Consider the following 20734-nt stretch of genomic DNA (forward strand, 5'->3'; position numbering starts at 1 on the left):
ACCACCCTTAGGTCCAAGATGCTTCAGTTTTGGTACTTTTCCTTTTTCCCTGGAGCTCTTGCCAACTACCATGACAGTTCCTTTCTTCTTCTCAGAAGCAATTTGATTCTCATAATCAATTAGCAGATTAAGCATCTCATGCAAGTCACAAGTCATCTTATTCATGTTGAAATTCATAATAAATTATGAAAATGAATCAGAACGTGATTGCATAATCAAATCTTGAGAAAGCTCTTTCCCAAGAGTGCACCCAACTTCTCAAGTTGTTCTATGAGATCAATCATCTTAAGAACATGGGGTCCAACCTTTTCATTTGCAGCAAGTGAGGATCTAAACAGAGCCTTAGATAACTGGAATCTAGCCGTCCTGCTTTGACCATCGTACATCTTCTTAAGATGTTCGACGATCTCATATGGGTCCATGTCTTGATGTTGCCTCTGGAGTTTTGAACTCATTGATGCCAAGATAATGCACTTAGCAGTAAGGCACTCATCTAGGTACTTTTGAAAAACCTTGGTTGCTTCAGCATCACTCAGATCAGGTGCTTCCATGGGAGACTTATCAATAGTGTCAATAAGCTTCTCATGCATGAGAACAACTCTCCAATTGCGGTACCAATCATCATAATTGGCTCCGACTAATTTTCCAGATTCAAGAATACCACGAAGCGATAGAGAAGACATACCGTTGATTAAGCACACAACAAAATATAGTTATGTCAGAACATAATTTTTCAAACCTTTTAAAAAATATAAAAATATTAATGATATTTCTAATAATATAGTAATGTAAGAAATACTTATTTCTTTTAAGTGGATCACATAAAGCCTCTTAAAAATTGTAAGCGAGCCACTTGGTTATTAAGTCATTTCTCATACACATTCTAAGACAATGTATCATATACATTTTCAAATTAAAATAAGAAATATCATATCACACAAGTTCCTGGTTGTCAAGCCAATCCTATTGATATCAATAAATTAATTTTAATACATCCCTAGGTTGTCTAGGCGCTCAGTGTATAATTAATTTCAAAAACATGCATCTTATGCGAGAAAAAAATATTAATTATAAGTCTCTTGTTCATCAAGTCGTTCCTTATTATTAATCATTAAAAAAAGAATTACATCATATGTCTCAATTTATCTTTTTCTTCTTCTATAAGTTCCCTTGTAATCAGGTCGTTCCTTATGATTAAACAATTTAATATGTAACTTCTGTGTTTTATTCAGTTTATATTCAATTTATTCTTTAACAACTAAATTGGCATTTTCTTTTTATTTTCAAAAATTTCTTATCATAATTACAAGTCAAAGTTTTGAAATATATATGTGAAACACATATAATTTTTTTTATGATAAACGTACAAATGAATATTTTATTTTTGAGCAAGGAATTCTGATATGCGTGATTAACAAAACAATACAAAATAATTCCTACGACTGAAACTAACTTACAAACTTTTATTTTTCGTCTTTTGTTTTTACTTAGTTGATATAGATTCATTGACCTATACTCCAGTAATCTTTTAAAATAAAAATGAGTCTTATGCGTCAAGAGGATTGAAATCAGATGACAAACATATTTATCATTTAGATATATAACAATTATATAATTACGCACATAGCATATAAAAAAAATTTCTCTCAAATAATTGAACGACATACAGTGCTTGAAACGCATACCTCTTTGATATCACATATCCTAATGCAGCGTTTTTCCATTAAATTAATATCCAACAATTTGAAAATAAAAGAATTAATAACAAATTGTTCAAAATTGAAGGAAAGATTTAATCTTTTAAAAGAAGTCCAAATAAAATAAAAAAATCTTTATTCTCCCGTTGATTCCTCATGACTTAGATAATGAATATACAAATTTATTCCCAATAATGATTTTGTATGTCGTTTAAAACATGCACATTATTATAATTTTCCAAACATACCGTTAATATAACTTTGTAGGATATAAAATTCATACATCATCAATCATTTTTCCCTTTTCTATTTCTGAACGACAACGATTCCCTACTTCCTTTAGTTATTGCAGGAGAAAGACACATGCACTATCTCGCGTCCAAAGGTCAAAATTTATGTCTTTAAACTTAACACTAATAATAATAATAAAAAGGTTTGTCTTTAAACTTGTAATAATTTGTTGAGAATGGATAGAAAAGTTAAATCAATCAGTAAAGACAGATTCAAGTATCAAAACATACAAGATACAACTTTCTTACTTTCACGTTGATCTCATTACTTTCATCTTTGTATGAAAGCTTAAAAGAAACGAACTGATATCTTTAATTAAGACCGCGTGCAATCCCTATAAAAACGATTTCGGCCATTAATACTCTTCCACTCCCAAAGTAGCTTTAATGTTTCTTTTTTTATTTATTGTTTCTTCTTTCGGCCATCTCTGAGGTCTCTAACATACTAGCTAGTTTTGATAAATTATGGAATAATTTAATAACACTGTCGCTTGAAAACATAATCCAGAACAACAAAAATTGAATTAAAAATCGCTGCCACAATTCTAATCCGTCCCAAATAAGGTTATTAGTCTCATTATGAAACCCTTTATTGAGATTGTCTTTATTCAGAAGTGTAATTATTTTTAAATAGGTTCGAATTCTTGTCGTCGAAATTATATGAAATCTTTACTTTTTTTCAGACTTTATTTTACAAGTTTTCTTCATATTTGATTAAAATTAATACTCAGGATACCCCATGTCGTATTCTATTTTTGTGGTAATAGAAGAAAAAAGAAACATCCTTCTTAAATAAAACATGTCATGACCATAACATAGTTAAGAGATTCCATATAATCGCATTATGCATGATACATATCTAGGTAAGAACATCTTTTAAGTTAAACAAATGCAACAGAAGCTATAACCTGGGACTAAATAAGGGAGCACACCTAAAGTTTCCATACATAAATCAAGTTGGATCTGAGCCACTCTATCCTTTATTTTTACACCTTGACAGTCTACCTCATGATCGTGACCAACTCAAACACTAACACCTTGCTTTTTGAATTTTAATTATAATTTGATCTGAATCCTTTTATTAGCCCATTGTATTTCAATAGAGTTTTGAACCTAAAATTATCAATATTATTAAGAGCATGTTTGGAGATAAGGTGGAAAATGACTTTTGAGATTAAAAGTATTTTTGCAAAAAAAAAAAGAATTTTTTATGGAAAAGTCATTAGGTTCCAACATGATTGTTACGTCATTAGTTAATATTGTTATTTGACAATAAAAATTAAAACTGTTAATAGAGAAAAAAAAATATAAATAAAAAATGTTAAGAATTTTGTTTAAGAATTAAAAATGAAATTTACCAAAAGTTATATAAGAATCCAAAAACTTATTTAAACCATAGAGAATATATAAATATAATGCTACCTCCATCCCAAATTCTTAGTTGTTTTAGTCTTCTATTTTACTCCCAAAATAATTAGTTTTAGAATTTCAAAATTTAATTAATATTTTTTTCCTGAAATATACCCTGATAATTTGTATCCACTAGTAATAATAATGTAAACATCAAAGATAAATATATTAAATAAGGATATTTCTAAAAACAACAATTTTTTTACTTCCATTATATTTTTTTAAATCTTTGTGGATTAATTTTGAACAACTAAAAGAATAGTAGTATAAGATAAATGATGTGACAAGAAGAAATTAATATTTTATAAATTTAGATTCTAATCATTTTATTTTATATATTTATATATTTGTATCTCTATTTAACAATTATACTATAATCATAATTGTAAAAATCGGTTCAGATTGGCCCGTCTGACCCATTGTGAAAACTTATGGTCTAACTGGTCTGAACCATTAGACTGCATATGTCATTGACACGATGAACCTTTCTGGTTGAACCATTATTGTCAAACCAATATTTTTTAAAATACATATTTTAATAAAAAAAAATATGACAAAAATAATAACACATCCAAGAATCGAATCCAAAATTTACTCTATATATTAATGTGTGCTTCAACATTAAACAAGATATGAAGCAGTATCAATTGCACTAACTTATGAAGTACTATTTTTATCGAAAAGTATATATCTTTTTCGGCTTTAATTGATGAGCCAAGCCAACAATCATTCTCTTTTATAGATCATTAATAAAAGCTTTAGAAATGTACTTTGCTTTCGACTTTCAAGGTACAAAGTTTCATCGACCGGACAACAGGAAATTTAGCCACAACTTTATTATTGTTAAGTTATAAATACGGTTAAATCGATAAATAAGTTTGTATCTTCTTTTTAAAAGTTTAAAAGTTTAATCTCTTGTTTTAGCAATAATAAATTTGCTCGTATCTAGGTGTATTATTTGTCATAAAGTAGTAACTTTATTTTGACTCTGAGTAATAATTTTCAAGACATTTAATTTAGTTAAATATTGAAAACATATCAAACATTCTTGTTTAACTTAATTTTGCCATCAAACTGTTTTTCCTAAATGTTCAAAAAAGTGTTATGTTGCAAAAGATCATAAGTAAATTTCAACAATTAAAAAAATTTAATTAAAATAATAGTGCATTTCTAGAAATCAACTATAATCAAGGTTAGTTCACCTTATAAAAAGAAAACCCAAAAACCCAAAAGGCCAAAACCCAAAATCCTAATAAGTTCCGTTTTCATTACTGGTATTGTAAAAAAAAAAAAAAAACAAAAAAACTAGATGAAAATTATTATATAAGGCGGATAAAACAAAATAAGGTTCAATTCATGAATGATCAAGGTTCTTCTCACCTAACAAACCTCAATAATAATTGAAGAACACAAGCTGTCATGCTAGCAAACAAGGCTTGCCTCACCTCAGTTTCGAGACGTACCAATCCGAAACTGAAAAACACTGCTGCACTGCACACATATCAGAGTTTTCAAATTCCAGGATTTGATTTGATGAAACTTAGCTCACAGGCACCCATCAGCCGCCAATTCTCCACTCCCAACTCCAATGTCTTATATCAGGGATCAGGACCCCTTGTGTTTTCTGGCCTCTACCTTAATAACTCTTCACATTGACATCTAAACAAGAACAAATATTACTATATTCTCGTAAAATTAATATACTTTTTACAAATATTAAAATACTTCACTCATGCATCCAATAGTAATTGAGTATCAGTTTATTTAGAAAATTTGCTTACAAGAAATTTTACTCTACTCAGTCTTTCATACATCTTTTTAACAGTTTTTCTTTTCATTAAATTTAAAATGTTATACACTAGTCTTACAAATTAATTTCCTTTTTCTAACTATTTCAAACCATTTTTTTTCTTTTACTATCACCATCTATCTCTAAATTCAATTTAGATGTTTCTTTCAAAGAAATTATCAATAATCAAAATAACTATTTTAGTTAAACATAACTTTTAACCAAAAAAAATTACATAATAATAATCCTAGAAAGTAACTATTCCTCTAAATTTAACCGTAAAGAAATAAACTTAGAAGAATTAAAAAAATAAATAAAACCTCCCGAACAAAAATTATCCAAATACCAAATATAACATTATTTTGAAAAAATCACATTTACCCCCATTAATTCAATAATATCCAATGCCAAATGTAACATAGAAAAAACCCCAGCATTATTCTCAAGTCTCAACGACTCATCCATCCATCACCAATCACAGCACGGTGACACCCCCGGCGGCGGCGGCGGCGGCAGCTGACAGCGACGACTGCAGCTGTAGCAGGTGGTGGTAGCAGTCTGCCGCCGTGGGCCTCTGCTCCGGGTTCTGCTCCATGCACCGACTCTGCAACTCCCTGAGCATCTTCGGCACCCCTCCCAACCCACACGTCCTTATCAAGTTCCCAACACCCCACACATCCACCTTCACCCCATGCAACCCTCTCTCCATCTCCGGCGCGTGCCCCTCACGCGCACCCACCACGCGCCACCCCTTCAGCTCCGGCGCCCCCGCCGCCTCATCGAAGCCACACACGAACCACTCCTCCTCCCTGTCCATCCTCCTCATCACCTTCTCCCACTTCAAATCCCTATGCATAAACGACAAGTCGTGCAGCGCCACAAGCGCCTTCGTCACGTACTTCAACGCCTCCACAAGCTCCTCCCAGTTCCCAGGTCTCACACGACACCCCCTCGGCTTAAACGACAACCCCAATTCCCTCTCCGAAACCCCAACAAGAACCTCCGCATGAGGAATCCTATGATCCAAAATCTCATAAACCTCCTTAACCGCCATCCATTTCCGTTTTTCCGAAAACACCCGCGTGCACGTGTTCGGCGTCACCTCCGTCACCACCCCATTACCGTAACAAACCCTCTCAAAATCACTGTAAGTAAACCCCTTGCAGTTACTTATATTACTCATACAACGCTTACTCAGCAACGGTAACAACAAGGCGATCCGGAAACACGGAACTAAAACTTTTAACCTTTCCGTTGGGGTGCTTAAATTAAGATCTAGTAAATCGGTGCGGTTGATTATTCCATCCTGCGACCTACTCATCGCGCAAAACGTCACCGTATTGGCGACTGCGTAGTAACCCAGTATGTAAGGTATATCCATGTAGGTCCATAGTAATTTAGCGACTAGAGTGGTTGATGGGTTGGGTTGCGAATCTTTTAACTGGTGCGTTTCTTCGCCTCTCCATAAGCAATAGTTGTTAACAAAACCTGTTACGTTGGGCCATTGATCTTGTAATTGTGAATTATTCGTGGATTCGGATTCGGATTGAGATGGTGGTGACGTGGGTTTTCGGATTAGGGTGAGTTGTTCGGGGCAGAATTTTTGGATGATTCTGTTGATGCAATCGTCCCAGAGGGGGATGAAGGAGTCGCGGCTCGATGAAGTGGCAAGGGAGATGGTGGTGGGGCGGATGATGGGGCCCACAACGTCGTACATGATGTTTCTGCAGTCCAAGGGTTCGGGTGTTGTCGTGAAGAAGAGTTCCTTCCCTTGGGGGAGATCCTCGTACATGTCTCTTCGGAGAGGGAATCGTAGGTCTTCGGGTGGGGGTTCTTTTAAGTGGCGCTTTAGCTCCAAGAGGCTTGGGAGGGTTTGCGGGGATGCACGTAAGAGGCATTCCATGTAGTAATCCGTTGGGTCTCGGAAATTCAATGTACCAATGCCTGCATCAATAATTCTCCCATGTTTAGCACAACAATAATACAGGATTACATTATAAGTACTAGCTAGCTACTTCAATATGTTTGGTGTTGCTTTTATTTAATTAAAATTTTAAATTATCAACTAGATTATCAATGAATCAATTAAGTTAATAAAAGTCCGTCATTAGTGTAAAATTATACTCCACATTTGGTGAAAAACAATAATTAAGTTAGACAACTCATGTTTTGAAAGTATGTTTTTAAGTTTGACTTATCAATCTTCATTTGAAGCTTCTTAATTGTTGAATGTGTGAAGAACTGAGTGCAGAAACAAACAATCCAAATGCTAAATTATAAAACTCATCTAATTTGTAGCTTATCATTTATATAACAATTTTGTAATTTATCATTTATCATAAATATAACAACAAATTGTGATTAAAAAGGAAATGCATGCATTATTATTTATTCAATAATAATAGATCAACAAGGAGAATTAAAAATAAAATAATTAAAATTTGAATGAGTACAATAAATATAGCCGAGCGAAAAAAAATAATGTAACTTTCTACATTTTATATTAATCTTTTTAATAAACTTATGAAACAAATATTAAGTAAGAAGAAAGTTTATTTAATATCTTAAGAACGTAGAATATGTTCAATATTTTTTTAAATACTGATTGAAATGTTTGATTGATAATACTAAGTTAAATACTGAAATGTTTTTGCCAAGTTCAACACATCGATATACTAGCTCATATAAAAGAACGAGGGCAGTGACCACTGTCACAAAGAGCACTCACATCTTATGGGAAGTGCTTTGGAGGGAAGTTGGACTCTTTCAGCAAAACCTGGGAAAGAGAGACAATGATACACTGAGATAGAATCCTAGAACATGTAAAACAAGGCAACATAGTTTAAGGAAACAGGTAGGTTTGGTTTGGCATGCACCAGCAGAAGAAGAAGAATCTGAGGCGGGAGAAGACTTTCTTCTGCCAAATACTTTGACTTGCTGACCCGAAACGAATCTGTCCACAGAGAAACCCTTCAGTGGACCATCTTCGAAATATTCCATGGGGCATGGCACCATGGCATCATCAAAACAAGTGAGCTCATCTGCGTTCAGAAGGCTTGAAGATTGAAGCTTCACTCTCCCTCTATGAACTTCACCTTCTTCTGCCCACAAAGTCACTGATTCCTCCCATGTCATTCTTATCTTCCCAATTCTTCGGAGTTCTTTGGATGATGATGAAGAACCCGAAACGTCTAAGAGAGAGTCTAACCCTAATAAACCCCCTCTTGAGCCATGAAAGAAAGGTTCACCCCCACTTGCTAAAGTCAATTGCTTTGTCCTCGCTGCAACAATGACAAATAATTACACGTTTAAAATTTAAACATAAAAAAAAAGTTTGGGATTTGAGTACGTTTTCATTTCTCACTTTCTAATGCATTATTCTTCCCTAGAAGGATGAGAATCAGTGGTTATAGTAACAGTGGTTATAGTTATAACGGTCAGAGAATCCCAGTAAATTATACTGCTCCTTTGAACCCTTCTTCATGAATGTATCAAAACTATTGTGCATTCCATTAAAAGGAAAGTGAAAAAATTAAAAGAAGATATTAAAAACAGAAACTTCACTGTGTCTGGAATTACGTTAGCCAAGTGCATTGAAGATTAGGTAACATGAAGGGAAAGTGAGAAAGTTGGGGAGTTCAACAAAAAGTAAGATCGTATCATATGTTTTCCCATTTTCATGCTTCAACAACAAACCTGAAAGAGGGGTTTCATCATCTTTGAAAGGTCGAGGAGGTGGTGGAAGAGCTCTTGTAGAAGCAAGAGCTGTTCTAGCTTCATCTCTTGACACAAAAGTGGAAACAGCTCTGCCATGAGAGGATCTCATTCTGGACCCCATGAACTGTGCAAGCTCGTCAAAAACATCTTCATCAAAAGAAGCTGGAAGTCTATGCAACTTTCTCTCATAAGGTGAAAGCCTGAAATAACTCTTCCCAATTTGTTCTCTTTCACCCCCTCTTTCCCATTCGTACACTTTCCGAAACTCTCCCAACATGTTATCCCATTTAGTACCTGCAGTTTTAGCATCCCTATTCACCCCATGTCTCTTTAGAAACTCAGCCACTTCTTTATCTTTATCAGCCCTAGTTTTCCCTCTTGTGATTCCCAATTCAGCTTGTTGTTGTTGTTCTGCTCTTGAAGAAGAATCAGATCCACCACCACCACCTTGGTATTGTTCCTTCCAAGCTCTTGCAAGCCACAGCATCTCGTTGGGCTTCCAAACTGGGCTCACGTATTTCCCTTTTCTGAGTTGCTGGTGAACTTGCTCTCCCTCTTGATTGGTCCCTTCTCCTGAGAGTAATGGGAGAGAGTGTGTTGGAGATGAGGAAGTGTCTGATGAAGAAGCTGTTTGTGTTTGGGGTTGTTGTTGTAGTGGATTTGATGAAGTGTGTGTGGTGGGTGAAGGGCTTGATTCTGAGGTGGGAAACATGGCCATTTGGGACTGTTGTTGTTGTGCAGGAGGGGAAGGTAGAAGCTGCTTCCATTGTCCACTGTATCTGGGTCTCTTTGGGTTCAGTGTCTCAAACTGAGGCTCAAAGGGTGAGCAACTTGCACCACTTGAAACATATAAAGGACTTGGAATGAAAGGGGGTGCTCCAGTTGCAACCACAACTGGTGACAGTTGTTGTTGATGGTGGTGGTGGATTGGCCTAATAACTTCTGTGATGGGTTCCTCATGTGAGGCTTTGGGAGAAGATGAAATTTGCTGTGCTTGTTGTTGTTGCTGTTGATGGTGGTGGTGAGATTGAGGTTGCTTCGGTTGAGGTTGTTGCAGTTGTTGTTTCTTGGTTGTGCCTCCCTTGTCGCCCATTATGGAGTAATGGGCCCTATTCAAAGAAGGGTTTTTGATGAGAGAATGAGACAGACACAAGGAAGGGAAGTTAGGAACCGGAACAAGTGTAGTAGTAGTAATAGTGGTAACAACTAACAAGGAGGTAAGGTAAGCTATGTTTGCATCGGAGTTGAACTAGGTAGTGTTGTTTGTTGTTGGGCTTAGAGGTTTTAAATTAATTGGGGGGTGTTTGTTTTTTCTATTTGTTGGGGTTGTGGCTCAAAAGGGTTTTGAATGCGCTTGTTGGCTTGATAGATGGATGATGGGCTCAAAAGGGTTTTGAATGCGCTTGTTGGCTTGATAGATGGATGATGGCACTTCTGCCATAATCTTCAAAAGGGTAAGTCACAAAGTAGAGAGAATCGCAGCAAGCAAAAGCAAACATCCGAAACGATGAAAAGTAGCAACAGAAAGGAGAAAAAACTAAAAAGTCAAGAGAGTGTGTTGGAACTGCCGTGAATGAGACGGTTCGCTTTGTGTTTTTTCTTTTATTATTTATTATTATAATTTTTATTAACCCTTTGATAATTTCAATTAAGTGAAGTGTAATTTTTTTGATGTGTCATTCTTGTCAAGTTGGAGAGATAAAGAGAGAGGGGTGCAGTGTAGTGTAAGTGCATGATTAGAGAGGGGGTGTCATGATTGTACCACTTCTGAAAAACGCGGCTCTAAGAATTTTTTGTTTTTCTTTTTTTGTTTCCTTTTGGACTCTTACATTTATTTGCTGTTTTGGGGGTGGAGTTATTAGTTAAGTAACTTCATTAGTGAATGTGTTTGTTTGTTATGTTTTGTGATGTTTGAGAAGTGAGAAAAAGTTTGAGAGAGAGAAGCATGTTCCAGCGCAGAGCGAGGGCGTGGAGACTGAGAGTGTGTGAGTGAGGTTTTTTGGAAAGATGGGATTAATTAGTGAGGGTTGTTTGTTTTCGGGGTTTGAGAGTGAGATGGAGACTTCACGAATCGATGGCTCTGCCCCAATGAGAGACTTTGCTTATGACAATTTTGGCTCTGTCCTATTTTTCTTCCATTTTTTTTCTTTCTTTAAATAAATTTTTTCTCTTCTTTTTTTCGTTGGCCTTGGCAAGTCCTTGCCTTCCCACCTGTCTCACTTCTATTTTTAGGCCTTTCTTTATTTTCAAGCAAGTACTGCTGCCTTGCTACTTTTTGGGTATCATTTTGGGCTTTTGCTTGTTCAAATAAACGCTCCTAATGAAATGACCGAAAAAAAAACAATGACAGGAAGACATCGATTGAATAACTAAGCACAAACCTAGCTCGCCACCCTACTAGAAATTCTGAATTTAGATGAATTTATATGAATTTGTGGACATTTTATGGAATATACAAAAAAGGATTTTGTGGAGATTCATCACCATTTCTTTCGATTTTATACATCACACAAAAATGGAGTTTGGCTTCAACAATTTCAATTTTGAAAGAAGTCAATTGTCCTAGTATTAATTGTGTGGGTGTTTGAGTACGGAACTATAGGTTCAAACCCCACTTATTAGCACACTTTGTCAATTTCTAACTTCAACTATTGCACGGGCATGTCCTTTTTTACACCTCACTTCTACTACAAATTTTAGTGGTCAAATATCTTCCAAGAATGCGCTTTGATATATTCATATGCATTTTTTTTCTTATATTCTTATTTGAAGTTAGAAATTGCGAGGTATTGCGAGAAAAGATATATTCAACTATAGCTCTCTCTCTCTCTCTCTCTATCTCTCCAACTTGACAAGAATGACATAAAAAAATTACACTTCACTTAATTGAAATTATCAAAGGGTTAAGAAACAGTTGGAGTATTATATATTTTTCATTACCCCTTTTTTCTATTTCTTTACTCATTCCACACATTTAATATTTACGAGGTATTTCAATAAAATAAACTGTTTATGTACATTTATAAATAAAAAATATTTATTAAAATAAAATTTAAGTTGAGAGCTGAGACTTGGAAGTATGGAAATAGTACTTTTTAAAAACTTATATTTAGGTTGTATTGAATTAGGATTTTAAAAAAATATTTTGATATAAAAAAATCTTGTGAATTTTAAAAGACTTTGTAAGAATATAATGATTTTTAATTTTTTTTAAAAGACTTTCATAATTAAAATTTTGTAGTTCAGATTTTAATAAATTTACAAAATATCAATTCATAAGATTTGAAGGTAAATTATGAATTTTTAAGATTTTAAAGAGTTTCGTAATTTTTTTAAAAACATTCAAAATTATTAATAAAGATTTATGAATTTTGCACACATAACAATTTAAATAAAATTCATCTTATACCAAGAACCCTAAACCTATTACATAACAAATCAATTTTTCCTAACATATTTACAAGCACAGTAGATTCATTTTTCTTCAAACATCAATCATGTTTATTATATAAAAACTATATATCACAATGTTTGTCACTAGTATAAATACTTATAGTTATTTTCCTTTCAAATCATATTTATATATTTATTCACTTATACATAAATTAACTTCTCACATTCATTAAAACTATATATTTTTCGTATCCATATATATTCATGTTCATTTATATATGTAAGCATGTTGTCAAGATGTCTTTCAAATTCAAAGAATTAAAAAAATCTCTCATATCACACAATCCAAGGCATTTTGACCATTGGTTGAAAAAGTAAAAGATATTATAAATATCTACCGCTTTTAACAAAGAGATAGGAAATTATGTGTGACGAGAAAAGAAAAACATATTAATTTACAAGAAAAAAAGTCTTCTAAAATCTCAACTGTTTGGATGAGGTTATTTAATGTATATTTTCTTGTAAAAAATCTCATAAAATTCATTAAAATTTATCTTAAGAAAAGATCCATCAAAATTTATATACCTTTAAATATTAGAACATTTTTTTAAGTGGTAAAAAATCTTAGTTAAATACCAACATACTTTATTAAAAATGTTAATATTTTTAATTAAATATCATAAAATTTATTTTTATTATTTAAAAATCTTCACTGAATATCTCAAAATTTTTAACTTATTTTAAAATCCTAATTGAATATCCTTCTAAACAACGCTTAAATCTACTATATTACTTGTCAAATATATCAATAAACACACACACACGAAAGCGCTCATATTCAACATTACCTCCTTTCTAAAAATAGATACAAATTTAGACTAAATTTTTTATTACTTAATAATGCATTAGTAATAATAAATTACATTACAAATTCTTATTTATCTCAACTATAGTACCTATTATACCCGGGGTATAATTGGGAAAAATAATTATATTTGAAATTTTAAAACACCAATTGTTTTTGGATTATTAAAAAAACAAAACAAAAAAAACTAATGGACTGATCCCAAAACAAATAACAAGTTTCTTGATTACACTAAAATATCTAATACAAGAAGAAAGTAATATCAATTTCCCGTGAAAAAATTTGGTGTTGAGCATGCTTTAGAAAATAAAAAGGGTGTAAAATAAATACATTCAATATATTTCAAAAACATATGCTTAAAACAAATTTAGCATCATAAGTTCAATAGACGTTAGTAAAATTCCCTTGCTTATCGAGTACCTACGAGTGTTACTACCCTAATACTCACGCTTGTCTTGTTTATAAATGGCTAAAACAGAATTTTGCTACTTTGCCCGCAGGTGTCAAATTAAAAACCCATGCCCAAGTCATAGTGAGTTGAGTTTTACCTGCTAGGCTGCCTATATCCCAAGGGTAATTTCTTTCTTTTCTTGTCATTCCAAGAGGTGAAACTTTATCTTTCCCCACTTAACAGAATCCTCAAAAAAAAAGTTATAGTTTTTTTTATTATATCATATGGTGTGAAAAGTATTAAATTTATTTAAATTATTAAATAACTTTCTATATTTTTGCTGCAACTTTCTTTTTTTTCAAGTTTTATCTTCTTTTTACTTTTCCTTTTTTGTGAGGTTTATTTCTTAAACGAAATAGTGGTGGCAAATTGACCTTGCAAAAGCTACAGAATTTCATTTCCCCTCGGCAGCAAAAATCGCAGATGAGGGGTTTGTTGCATTTGATAGCAGTTGAAAAATGTGTTTATATATGATCATGTGTAATATATGTATTTCCCCTAGCTGCCACATGATTGCAACGGAATTTCTCCTTAGGGCTCTTTGTGATTGATTTTATCGTGTAATTACTTTGAGATATAGCACAATGATTTAGACTTGTCTGTCTCTTTCCAAGATTTTTAATAATAATAAGTAAGAATAAGAACAAGTGCTTGTCACTTTTTTTGTTAATTTGTCATTTTCTCTTCAGGTGTTTCGTATTTTGGTTACTTTAGTGTTTTACTAATACAAATACAATTTGTGATCTACATGTTAACCTTGGCAATATTTTTTTTTTTGAGACAAGTGATTTACGAATCTATTATGACTCATGAAATGGATTTAGTGCAGGTAAGCATGTATTTTAGAGGATAAAATATAATAATAATTGTTATTATTAGTAAACAAATTAATGATTAAGATAGATAAATTAATTTTTTTATTTTATATGTATGTGTGAGAGAGATTTTATCATAGTTCTTAATTGTTAATTTTCTAATTAATAATTACGAGTATGCTATATTTTCTAAAGTATACTTGGACTAGCAAGATCCACTAATGAGATAGATATATGATGCATTCTACGGTACCCTGTCCTATTTTTATAAATTTGATTTGCTGAGTTAAAAAAAACTAATGAGATAGATATCAAAATGAGACGAGTCACAATCAGGTTTGATCCTTCATTCTATTTTATTAAAGACGAGACAAGTTTAGTAAAAATAGTAATGAAATAATTTAAATTTAATATAATTTTTTTAATTTTTTCTATATATATATATATATATATATATATATATATATATATATATATATTGAAAATAAGTTATCTATTAACTAAATTTTAATTCAAATAATATATAAAATTCAATAATTAACAAAAATCTTAAAAATAAAAATTAAACTATATTTTCAATTTATTTAATTTATATTATAATTCAAATTATTTAACTACAAAGATAATTAACTTTATATTTTTTTAACAATTATAAGAAAAATCGATTGGATACACATGCAAATTAAGCAAAGCAAATATTTAGTTTATTGAATACACATGTAAATTCATTTTTTTATAATAATAAAAATAAAAATTCAATATATTTAAAACTTAATTTTGGTTAACCCTTTAATATTTAACTACACAACTTTAATAATGGTTTTGTTAACGTGTGCAACACTGCACACAAGAGTAATTAATTACTTATGTTTAATTTACCTAAATATTTAGTTTGTAGGTTAAAGGGTGTGGGAGTAATATTTGCGCTCACAAAATAATTTTTTATTTATATACATTTGATAAAAAAAAATAGTTTTTTCTCATAAAAAATAAGTGGTTTCCCATAAGACAACTTTTTTAATTGAACCCAAAAAGTTATAAAAAAATAAAAATGAAAATAAATTGATATTGATTTTATCATTTCATCGTTCTAATTTTTTTAGTGTTTCACTCCTCAAATATTAAACCCAAACAGTAAGTTAATGACACAAACACACATCATAATCCATTTGTAATTTATAAAATCTTAAATGATTGAGTTTCTTTTATCATATATGTTGAGAGTCCCACATTGAATGTTTAACAAATGCTTATATAACTGGGTAGGCCATCTTCTTATAAATTGGTTTTTAAGGGACCTTTCAGATGTCTTTGTTGTATTATAAAATTTAATTATATGTTTATATATTTGTAAAAGTTTAAAATATTTTTCTTTTATAAAAATAATATATTCTATTTTCTTATCCCACTAAACAAATTTTCTGAATCTACTCATGTCCTCACACTAGTAAATTTTTAGAACCCAAACTCATCTATACTTTTATTTTTCAAAAAACACTCGTGACAATAAACTTTTGTTCATTTAATGGCTGCACTACTTCTTTGTATTGCCATACTCTTTTGATTCAAGACTTGCACTGCACCCAAACAGATGAACAAGCATATTGTCGTTTATAAATTTACACAAACAAAGGCACATAGTTAGGAGACAATACCCACTTTTTCTTTTTCTTTTTGTCATAGTTTCTGAGTAAAAAGGAATAAAAATTAGAAGAGTTGAAGAATTAAAACCCAGCAGCAGCAAAACAACTTCATGATTGTTGGCAGTACAATATATACTAGGTAGGAGCTTTCTACGGATTTCTCTACTGAATTATTGCATCTATACGACTCATTAAGTTATAGCCGAGGAGGCTAACACTAGCAAATAAGGATGCAGCACATGTGAAAGTTGAAATATATGCTATTAACTATATTGTGCATTATTATTTTAATTAACATTGTTGGTGCCATAATTGCCATTTCTCTTTCTCAATTCAAAATTAAAGCCAATAGAAAAGGAAGTTAATTGGGTCTAAATTACCAACCATTGGCAGGCCGGCGCAGAGCTAATGCATAATTAGAACACCAAAACCATTGCAAAAAAAAAATAAAAAAAAAAAATCACAATTGGCCCTTCATCACTCACCACCACCTACGAATCTCTCTCTTTCTGCTTGTATCAGTTGTATGTGTAGGGGCCCTAGTTATGAAGAAGTATTTGTCATGTACTTCACAGACAATGGGTTATGGGTTATTTCAGTGACATTAAACCCATTGGAGAGGAGTAAGGCATGAACTCAAAAGTGAAATATGTATTCACTAATTAGTCAATTACTGTTCTTGGATCCTGAATTTTGCCCCTGCCTGCCTTTGAACTGCAAAAGCTTAAATACGAGAGCCTCGCCAGAGGCTATAGACACCTTTTTCCACCATTAATCAATAATCATTACTTTTGTGAATATTTTTATATGTACCATCTGTTTCTTATTACATGCATGTTTATTTAATTCATGAGTGTTTTGATTTTTCTCAAAATATTTGTTATTTGGCATAATGTAATTTCTGCTCCTAAAGTTTGATAACGTTACAAATTTTGTTTTCATTTTGTTTTTGAATTTTTCCTCTCAATTTACAAAATATCGTGAATTTTGTTACAGGTAATGAAAAATCATCACAAAATTATATTAATTGTGATTGTTTAAAAGAAAAATTGTCATAAAATATCCTAATTGTGGCTTTTTTTTTCTACTTAAAAGGACAAAATTCAGGATATTTGGTAAATTGAAAGAAAATATTGGTGAAAAAAAATTGAGACTAAATTCGTGACATTATGAAATTTTTGGAACAAGACTTGTTATTTTAAAAAATGGATTTCAGTGTTCTTTAGGGAGCGTAATATAATTAGCTTCTAAAATAATTGTTTCTTTTTAATTTCTCAATTGAGAAAATGTTTCATGTGTAGTCTCTACTTCTAAAATCAATTAAGAGTGTAATCCAACCATACTTTACTTCTTTTATTATCAAAGTGATTTGATTAGGATCAGAATAACTTGTTGCTCCTAATTATAGGATTGATCATAAAGGAAGGGAAACCAGTATAAAATAGAATAGTATACATCTTTGATGGACAAGCTAGATTCTCGAAGGCTAGCCCACAAGTATATATACATTAATCATTAATTTGCATGGTTGAGTGCTTCTTCCACCCAATTTACTAGCTAGAAACCCTTTACGTATATTTTTTAGATTACAGAGCTTCATGGTTTCTTTAGCTATCAGATGGGTTAATGTTTACTAAATAGGAAATGTATTAGGATGACAATGACGATGGGAAGACAAAAAAAATATTTGATTAGTTTAATTTACATATTTGTATCAGAAACAAATATTTATGGATAAATCACTTGGCACTTTGTACTGTACATGTAATTAGAAAATATTTTGTTGTGTATTATGATTGCATTACTTTGCTCTCAGTATTAATAAAAGGTGTACTTCTATTTTAATATCAATTGCATTGAAATTTGCATTTACTAATTATGTTTAAGATCGCAAAAATAAAAATAAAAATAAAATGGTGAATTAAAATACTTTGAAAGTTAGAGAAGGAAATAGTGATAAAATATTTCAATTGAAGTTGTTAAAATTAGAGATGAAAACATGTTTTGTCATTATTTAGAGATGAAATTTGAATATACAAATAGTGTTGGTACAAGAGTATTACAAAATAACAATTGAAACAGAACACCCCTCACATAAATCCATACAAAATAGGATGCATTAGGTCCAACTTCATTACCCCCACCATAAAAAGACCCAAGTAAATGTTCTTTAGTCTTGACAGAACCATAAAATCGACCACTTCAAACTACAGACACTATAACCAGAGAGTTAGGTATTACAAGATAAAATCACTTCCATGTGAACTAAAATTGCTTGACCAATAATTCTACGCTCATGTGTCAATGATATATGAAAGACATTGCTGCTGCACCGGTTGATTCATCATTATTAATCCAATTGAATAAGGAAATGATACATATATATGAAATGTGGCTGGACCCCTTATTATGATAGGCAAAATTATTTTTAATGGATTAACAGCAGAGGATGACTAAAGTGAATCAGGTGCACATTTCCGTTTTTCTGTGTTGCTGGTTGTGTTCTGTATAGAAGGCTACCTCTGGTTTTAAACTCTGGTCTCGTGCACACACTCTTCTATAGTATGTTTTAGTTCTTATCATTATTTTTGTAAATCTTTTATTTGTAGGTTGAGGATGCCTCACATTAGTCTAACACAAATGGCCAAATTTGGTTCGACAGTTTTTCTTAATTAGATTAGGGGAATACATGCCCCTTTGCAAAGTCAAGGAAGACCACCAACTTTACTGAGAATTTAGTGGTATTTACATATCGTTTACCGAATTAGAAATATCATAGTCGAACTCAATTCATAGTTTTTATGATCAGAAGACTCAACCAAATGTGTCAACTCTTATTAATAGGACAGTTTGTTTTAGGTATTTAAATTAACACATTGTATCTTTTGCAAACGTTAGTTTCTACTTCTCTTAATCAAGTTGGTCACTCTCAAATCTCAATTCTTTCATTGATTCGTGACTTCTATCTAGCTGCTGTTAGTACAGTTCAACCATATCAATTAAGTTGTCTTTTCTTTTTTTATTCAAGTTTGGTTAACTCGGGTTGTGTCTAGTTTTATGATATTATGATTCGAAGATGTGTTATTTGTGGTGAGAACTCTGTTTAACTAGTTTTGATTCTCGTACACATTTTGGCAAGTTGTAGAGGGTGGTCCTTGTTATAATGAGGTTAACTCGTGGCCTTTTTCATTATACCATTGAAAGATGGAACTTCAATACGAGACCTACAGTGAGGTTCATGAGAAGGGTAATAGTAGTAATAATCAAATTAAAGCTGAGGGCCCTCCACTCAATGGTAATTAACATTCTTGCATGTTCTTTTTAGTCTTCTCTGCTTCCCCTTTCTATTATGATCAGCTTGTTTTGATTTTCTGGAGTTTGAATACCAAAAATAATGGACATCAAGACAACATACAGATTAGAAACTTTGGTTTGTGATCAATAATAGACAAACATTCCAAAGAATATAGTTAGTGGAAAAGTGATGGATAAGTCCAAAAAGGAATTTAACTAATCACGATATGAAAAATGATACAAAATGCAAAAGCAAATAGTATCTTTTATTATGCTAAAAATTTCAAGGTGCCAAACAATCAAGCTAACGCGGGACAAGTTAGAAATAAAATAAGAAGGCACCGGTGAAGTAAAAGAAAAAAAACTGATATGCTGGTATATAAGACATTTTCACCGTGAAAGAAGAAAAAATACTGATTAAATTGTTTGAGAGGTTCTAAAACATAGCTAATACACTTGATGCCCTTAGAAAGGTGTACACAGATAGAGATTTAGTAAGGAGAATCTTAAGAAGCTTCATGAAAACATTAAAATTAAAGGTGGCTTCAATCCAAAAAGGATAGGTACTTAACTCCATCTCCTTTTTTGATTTGAGAGGTAATCTTTATATAAGTCAACTTTTGTTTTAGTGCAGGGTGAAAAATCAATAACGAAAAGATTCACTCTCAAAGCAACATCAACATCGTACCAAAAGGAAGATAATGAAGGAGTACAAATGAGTAAAGATGAAGAGATAGTTCAAATCAAAAGACTCTACAAACTTCACAAGAAAAAAAAGTTGGTTCGAATGAGATGCAATAGAATGGATTAGTTGCTACAAAGCCATTTGTTCACATACCAAGATAAAATTTAAAAACAAGTTGAAAAAGAAAGAAAGTAATGGCAGCATACACAACTCTGGTGATATAATGAATAAGAAGATTCTTGTGTACAATAGTGACAATGAAATTTGATCTTAAGACCTCATGTAAACTATCTAAACTCGCCACTAAATTGACTTAGTGGATATGATCATACAAACAATATGAGGCGGTTAATAGGGTGAAGATGATGTAAATGACTCTGATAAGTTCTTATGCTTCATGGATATCCAAGTTCTTATTTTACAGATGAATTCACCTTACAGAAGTACGTCCCCCCCGTCTCCCACACAGTTCGTGTCTAATATCCTAGTGTGTTTGGTAACATTGACTTACACTCATATTTGATCCTTGGAGTAATAAATAATTGTATTTCGTATTGTTTTGAACGCGATTTTACAATAAATGTGGATCCTCCACGTGTTATCAAATATCACTGAGTGCATGAATTAACTCGTACACTAAGTAATCAAAGAAAGAATTTCATCACTCATGATACTCTTATCCGAC

At 31.9% G+C, this 20734-nt stretch overlaps 2 protein-coding genes across 2 annotated transcripts; both read right to left on the reverse strand.

Moving 5' to 3' along the window:
* Window positions 1–215: 215 nt before the first annotated feature.
* Window positions 216–683, reverse strand: LOC114368412. The gene has a single exon (XM_028325696.1). It carries the CDS (start codon window positions 681–683, stop codon window positions 216–218), a length of 468 nt encoding a protein of 155 aa, XP_028181497.1.
* Window positions 684–5572: 4889 nt separating this feature from the next.
* LOC114368413 lies at window positions 5573–10307 on the reverse strand. Its single transcript, XM_028325697.1, has 4 exons — window positions 8883–10307; window positions 8063–8467; window positions 7915–7962; window positions 5573–7130 (listed from the first exon to the last, which is right to left on the reverse strand). Exons 1-4 carry the CDS (start codon window positions 9994–9996, stop codon window positions 5662–5664), a joined length of 3036 nt encoding a protein of 1011 aa, XP_028181498.1. The 5' UTR covers window positions 9997–10307; the 3' UTR covers window positions 5573–5661.
* Window positions 10308–20734: the final 10427 nt, after the last annotated feature.

This window comes from Glycine soja, chromosome 9 (assembly GCF_004193775.1).
Source record: "Glycine soja cultivar W05 chromosome 9, ASM419377v2, whole genome shotgun sequence".
NCBI classification, from domain to species: Eukaryota; Viridiplantae; Streptophyta; class Magnoliopsida; order Fabales; family Fabaceae; genus Glycine; species Glycine soja.

Coding starts and splice junctions, on each gene's coding strand:
- LOC114368412 (XM_028325696.1), bottom strand. CDS start 683: ATGTCTTCTCTATCGCTTCGTGGTATTCTTGAATCTGGAAAATTAGTC.
- LOC114368413 (XM_028325697.1), bottom strand. CDS start 9,996: ATGGGCGACAAGGGAGGCACAACCAAGAAACAACAACTGCAACAACCT. Junction 8,468..8,882: donor TGATGAAACCCCTCTTTCAG/GTTTGTTGTTGA, acceptor TCATTGTTGCAG/CGAGGACAAAGCAATTGACT. Junction 7,131..7,914: donor CAAAGCACTTCCCATAAGAT/GTGAGTGCTCTT, acceptor TTATTGATGCAG/GCATTGGTACATTGAATTTC.